At 47.6% G+C, this 6,541-nt stretch overlaps 1 protein-coding gene across 1 annotated transcript in view; it reads right to left on the bottom strand.

Moving 5' to 3' along the window:
- tex261 (testis expressed 261) overlaps nucleotides 1-4,390 on the bottom strand; it is an 8,894-nt gene extending 4,504 nt beyond the window's left edge. The window contains exons 1-6 of the mRNA XM_019858205.1: nucleotides 4,169-4,390; nucleotides 3,068-3,147; nucleotides 2,836-2,989; nucleotides 2,685-2,752; nucleotides 1,562-1,664; nucleotides 4-103 (exon numbers count right to left, since the gene is read on the bottom strand). Of these exons, the coding sequence (XP_019713764.1) occupies nucleotides 4-103; nucleotides 1,562-1,664; nucleotides 2,685-2,752; nucleotides 2,836-2,989; nucleotides 3,068-3,147; nucleotides 4,169-4,238 (575 nt within the window). The 5' untranslated portion in view covers nucleotides 4,239-4,390. The remainder of the gene's footprint in view (nucleotides 1-3; nucleotides 104-1,561; nucleotides 1,665-2,684; nucleotides 2,753-2,835; nucleotides 2,990-3,067; nucleotides 3,148-4,168) is intronic.
- Between the last annotated feature and the right edge of the window lie 2,151 nt (nucleotides 4,391-6,541).

Genomic DNA, 6,541 nt, shown 5'->3' with positions numbered 1-6,541 from the left:
TGCCTGGTGGGCAGCACAGCCTCCTTGAGGAAGGAGAACACCAGGAGGATGCCCGAGCGCTTCCCCCGCTTGCCCTTGGTGAAGTAATTGGACACCACGTCATCTAAAACAAACAGACAGACAAACAAACTAACTCAACAAGACAAAATCCAACAGAGTGACACATTCATCCAACATCGATGGCGTGGCGCCACTTGCCACCGCCGCAACCGGCGCACCTCCGCAGAGCTCGCTTTGCCCGAACGACTTTGCCAACTTTTATCTTTGGCACGGATGGCGACTACAAAATCCAACAGAGTGACACATTCATCCAACATCGATGGCGTGGCGCCACTTGCCACCGCCGGAACCGGCGCACCTCCGCAGAGCTCGCTTTGCCTGATGACTTTGCCAACTTTTATCTTTGGCACGGATGGCGACTGCACCAAACACTCTGGAGCTCACAAAAGTACAGCGCGAGGCCGCCGCGATTCCAGATGGGCGCCTCCAATGGGGAGAAATGCGGCATGTGGCACAGACGGACGTGGCTTTCTTTGCCGAAATGTTACATCCAGCCATTTTCCGATGCGCTTTCGCCTCACAAGGGTCGCCGGAACCTATCCCGGCTGTCTTCGGGCCGTAGGCGGGGGACACCCTGAACCGGTGGCCAGCCCCTCGCAGGGCACACAGAGACCAACAAGCATTCGCGCTCGCACTCAGGGATTATTTCGAGTGTTCCATTCAACCTGTCATGCATGTTTTTGCGAGAGAGATGGAGAGCGAGATGGACACACACACACATTGAATGAGTGAACATAAATGCCCAAAATAAACAAACCAAAGAAAAAAAACAAAACTAAACAAAACAAAACAAACGCTCATCCATACATTTGGCGGTTCAGTGCAGTGGATGTGTCCAAATGGGAGTGGGATGTCCAAAACCTAATCTAGTCCTGCCCCTCATTGGCTAGAAATGATTCAAAGTCATGTTGTGGGCTCGATACACAAAATAGATTCTTGCGACTGATATGGACGAGTAGATCTTCCACATCAAAACAAGAAAAACAAGGCTCCTCTTCACATCGCTTTAAATAAGCCAAAGGTGGGGATTCCTACACGCTCTAAATAGAAACGACCCCCCTCACCCCAAAAGGAATACACACGTGTCTGGATCATCTTATTTGCAAGCTAAAAGCCGAAGCCCACCGAATGGATTCAGTGCGGCTTCTCGTGACAATACGCCATTGATGGATTTTTGTAGTCAACAACAAGCGAGTGACCGCTTTTCAACACGACTCCGTGAATGAACACCATTTACACAAAGCCACGTCCGCTTTATGATTGTTCTCGTCCTTGATTTTGGTTTTTTTTTTTTTCCTTTTAAGACGCTCGTACCCGCTCAAACACGAACGGCCCTCTCTGATTTCAAACAGCTTCCCGATACGGCGGCAAAGAGAGACGGCAATCAGTCAGGAGAGCGGCTCTCCGGGAACCGGCGTTCTTGGGCACGCGGGACGAAACGAGCCGCGGCGGCTCCATCGGAAGCCGCCGGAGAGAGCCGCGCGAGCGCCAAATTACTCACCGCCTTGCTGCACGGTGGACGGAAGCACGTTTTCGCCCGCCGACAGCGACACGAAAAAGGCGAAGGGGATCACCCAGAGGCAGATGGTGAAATACGCCAGCACCTGAACAACGAGCAAACGCCACACAAAAAAAAAACATGCTCAAAGCAAATCAAACAACGAAATGAACAACCGTGGTTAAAACAACGAAAAACAAACGCAAAATCAACCAAATACGAGTGTGCCGGGGGTTCTCTCTTTTCCTGCTTTTTCATTTCAGCGTGTCCAAGATACATGATTTCATACGTGTCATTCGGACAGCGAATCGCCCACGCCAACCCGTTGTCAGCGTTGTTTTTTTTTGAGCCCCGCTTGAAGCGTTCTAAACATTGAAGAACGAAAATCGGCCTGAATCTCCATTTGTACACGCTTGTCAACGTTGACAAAACAAAACAAACAAAAAAGATGGCAAAGGGACTGCAGTGTTGTTTTGGGGAAATTTCTGGTTGGAAAAAAAAAAACAGATGCGCTCTTATTTTGTTTTCAAAGCGTGTACTCCACTTCAGCACATCCAAGAATGTATGTATGAGTCAGCCAATCCATCGTCAAGCGTCTCCAGTCGGTCGGGAATGCCGCCGCCGGCCTCATGACGACGACTCGTATCTGAAGAGGGAGCGCGTCACTCCTACTCTGGCATCCCTTCAATTGGCTGCGTACACATTTTCGAGTACCTTTTATTTGTTTTCCAATCTTGGAATGGCCCGGCCCCACCTGACCTCTCGGAGCGCCTGCCCGGCGCCGAAGGTCGGCGGACGGGTCACTATTCGAGGTACCCTGGAGTAACCGAGCCTTTTCCGTGGCCGCTCCATCTCTTTGGAACGAGCGCCGCCTCGCCACCCATCTTCCAAACTCGTCTTAAGTCATTTTTATTCTTTGGCTTTGGACGCAGCACGAGACTTGATTTTGAGTTTGACCCTTTTTGCGCGTTCAGCCGTCGTCGTCGTTCATGATTCATTTGGCGTTTTCTCGTTTGCTGTTGTAGAAGAGATTATTGCCCCCTGTACAGCACTTTGAAGACAGCGGCGGTTGTTTGAACGCGCTCCGGAAATACACTTGAGTTGAGTTGAGTTGAGTTGAAGTTACCTCTGAGAAAGGATAATACTCCTGTGCAAAGAACTGGAAGGCCATGTAGTGGTTGACCACCACCAACACTGCGGGACGAAAGGGAGAAGGGTTAAGACGCGCGCAGCACGAAGCGGCGGCCGGCGAGTCGAGGGCCTGGCGCGAGGCGTACCGCAGGACAGGATGAAGTTGGGCGAGCTCAGGAGGATGTACGGGAACGTCCGCAGCAGGCCAAAGTAGACCAAGTTGGTGAAGAGGCCCACCGCCATCATCAATGTCGGGAAGCCTTCAAAGACGTACAGACCGGCCAGCACCCCCGTCGAGAACTGCACAAAGCGACCGAGACGTGAGACGCCCTCCCACCCGCACGCCGTCGAGCGCGCGCCTCTTGACCGCTGTCTTACCAGGATCATGTACTTTATTATTCGACTGGTGGCCACCGTGTACTCTTCTATCAGTTCCGCCAAGTAGTATAGGCCAGCAGCTGGAACAAAGTAGGGGTGGGGGTGGGGGTGGGGCAGGGTTAAGGTACTGTCATGCCTTCACATATGGGAAAGGAGAGCCATGCAGCATTTTGCCGCCAAAAGATTGAACGTGTGGATGTTTTTGAGATTGATTTCAATTATTTGTTTTGATCGGGTCAAAGCATACATGATAAATCTAACCGCATCGGATTCAATTGTTCATGCATTTTTTTTTTTTTTTTTTTACAAAACACACCAGGTTACAGCAAGAACTTTCTACTACTTGTGGGATTCCCCTTTTTTTTTTTTGTAGCTCCGATTTGAAATCTATCTGAAGCTAGTCCTGAAACTTTTATGACGTGTCTCACACTTAGTCAAGGTATGCTCGTTGCAGGATCTCCGCTGTTATTTTCAGTACAGTATTATTCCGCTGGCCGAGCTCCGCATAAAAACAGTATGAGGTCAAACACTCCCCCACGCAAGGAAATTGGCAAAAAAAAAAGAAGAGAAAGGAGATGCCCGTTTTTCCCCAATTGTCTCTCCTTAGTGTAGCGTTAAAAATACTGGAGGACAAAATATTGTAAACCAGTGAAAATGTTCTAGCGGTAATACCTACCTTTGTTGTTGTAAATGTTAAGGGACCCGATTCAAAGTTATTTCACTCGTCCTGTAACGGAGAAGTTTCAATTGCTCGGCCAACGAATTGCTTGTCCCCATTTTCTATGGCCTAATATCGGAATCATCCTCGAAATATCCCATCTGCCTCCAGCGTCCTCATTTCCGAGACTGAATTTGACACCATTCCAGCTCCAAACAGTTCAGCAATCCGAAGGACATTTGATCGCGTCCGCTTTTGCATTGGAGCGGTGATTCGGTTGACGACGTGCCGCTCATGTCGGAAACTCAACGAGTCAAATCAAGTCAAGTCGGCAGCCAACAACCCGTGCGCTCAGAAGTGAACTTCTGTTTGCTTTTCCACTTTGCTTCAGCTTCGCCGAAGCAAACGCGGCTAACATTCGCGGCTTCTTCGCTAGCACGTACCGATGGCGAGAGTGACGAAGGACACTTGGAGCAACAGCGACAGCCAGCTCAGCAAATAAATAAACCACATCGCTCCGCACGAGAAAGGGCGCGTTAAATGAAAATAAATAAATAAAGGAGGAAGGAAACGAAAAGCCTGTTAGCTGCTAAGTTAGCAATGCCAACAGGCACCGCAGTTCCGGTCCGAGTCTCTCTCTCTCTCTCTCTCTCTCTCTCTCTCTCTCTCTCTCTATCTCTCTCTACCTCCCTCCTCCCCCCCCCCTCTCTCTCTCTGCCTCTGACGACAACGTAGGGTCGGAGGGCACCCGCGGAGCCTTTTCTTTTGCCTGCAGCGCCACCTGTCGCTGGAGGACAACAGAGTTCTTACGTGTTCTGTGCGGTACAATCCAATGATGCTCATTCACGAACGTCCGGTAAACGTTGTGTAAGCTTTTGTTCAATTGTTAATTATTATAATTTGATGTTTGAACATTACAGTATTGTCTTTGATGTTAAAGTTACCTAAATTATATTCTCTTTAATAATTTCTTAACCATGTTTATGTTGAGAGCGTCTGATTGGCTGAAGGAAACAGGAAGTGTTTAATCTATCAACCTTTCTCTCTCGCTCTCTCTCTCTTAAAAAAACGGCCAAATTATTCTTCCATGAATTCAGGCTGAGCAATTATATTGTGCTCAAGGTCGGTCACGTTTGATTTAAAACAAACAAACAAAATGGTCCAGTAGTTATGAGGTCAAAATGATCACATTAAAAAAAACAAAATACTATGTATTTGTTTGTTTTGGCAAATCTTTGTGTTCATCCTTTGTACCAATCCATCCATTATCTGAACCACTTTAGCCTCACTGCAGGAGCCTATCCCAGCTGTTTTTGGACAGGAGGCGCGGTACGCCCTGAACCGGTTGCGAGCCAATCGTAGGGCACACATTGAACAAACAAGCATTCACACTCACAATCATATCCAAGGACAATTTAAACTGATCACTAAACCTACCGTGCATGTTTTTGGAATGTGTGAGGAAACCCGGAGAAATCCCACGCAGGCACGGGGAGACCATGCAAACTCCACGGCGGGAAGGCCGGGGCCTGGAATCGAAGCTGTGACCTCTGCACTGTGAGGACGACGTGCTCGCCCGTTAAAATGTTGAGAATGTGGTTTTTTTTTTTAACGTATTTTTACTCATATTTATTATTTTGTCCTTGACATCACTTCATCGCTTATTTGGATAAGTACATTTTAGTCAACTAATTTGAGGAAAGAAAACTGCTAACTAATGCACATTGTGCAAAAGTCATAGTAAGAGAAAATGTGTCAACAAATTGTAAAATACAAATGAAGGAAAAAGGAAAGGGGTTTTCAAAATAGCGAGAGAGAGAGACTGAGAGAGAAGAAAATATACCAAGAAAAACACAAGGGGGTTAAAAAAAAATCCACCAAGTAAACATTAGACAAAATTTTGAGCAAATTTCCAACATTTTCACGGCTACATGACATCAACTGCTCCCCCGTGTTGTTTTATTTAGTCCACAATGGAAGAAATCATTTAATCCTTTTAATTGAGGCAAAGACAAAACAAAAGTATTCATCCTCTCTTCAACAGCAACAGTCATCCTTCCCTGTTGAAATGAATGCAAATGACATTCACGAGTTAAAGTCCCCGCCATTGAAAAACTACAGACCTTTTTTTTCGGGGGAATGACGCACAAAAGACCGTTAATACCGAATGAAGTCAGTCATCTGCAGCCATATTTTATTCGCAGAGGATAAAGAATATATGACTGCCCGTCTACATGTGTTGCCACACCGTGTGCATTCGAACAGGAATACCGGGTCGGGCGTACCTGAGCTCTCGTCCAAAAATCAGCTTGGGTAGGCCGCAGCTCACCCGTGACCCCTGCAGCGGATACCTTCTCGGACTCGTCAATATTCTCATCTTGGCCGCCGCCAGAATTGGCCGTTTTGAGATTTGGCGGAGTTGCTCAAAGCGCGGTGTCGCGACCGTTGAAAACGAACAGTTGATGCAGCTGCTGGAAAATCCACAAAATCGTGTTGAGGTTTCTGGCACGCTTACGGCGCCTGATGGCACAAAGTGCAGCCTCAAGCTGCGGCTGTATCCGGCACTTTTTTGTTGTCAGCCACAACGAAGCGAGTCGCTTCGAGCAACCCAACGAACGCCGTGTCTCCTACGGTCAGAAAATAAATCTTTTCTCAAAGTTGGCTTTATGTCGCTCGGTTGGGTCTTGGCCAGGTGGTAGAAGCGAACACGGCGAGCAAAAGCTCTCCAAAATGAGCATTGACTTGCAACCGTTACTGTCATTACAGCAACATGAAATTAGCATTTAAATCAAATGCAACTGTTTAGGTTTTTTTGG

Source organism: Hippocampus comes, unplaced genomic scaffold, assembly GCF_001891065.2.
Source record: "Hippocampus comes isolate QL1 unplaced genomic scaffold, H_comes_QL1_v1.1 scaffold48, whole genome shotgun sequence".
Taxonomy (NCBI): domain Eukaryota; kingdom Metazoa; phylum Chordata; class Actinopteri; order Syngnathiformes; family Syngnathidae; genus Hippocampus; species Hippocampus comes.
Note: the sequence above shows the minus strand (reverse complement) of the source record. Positions and strands in the feature narration are given on the sequence as shown.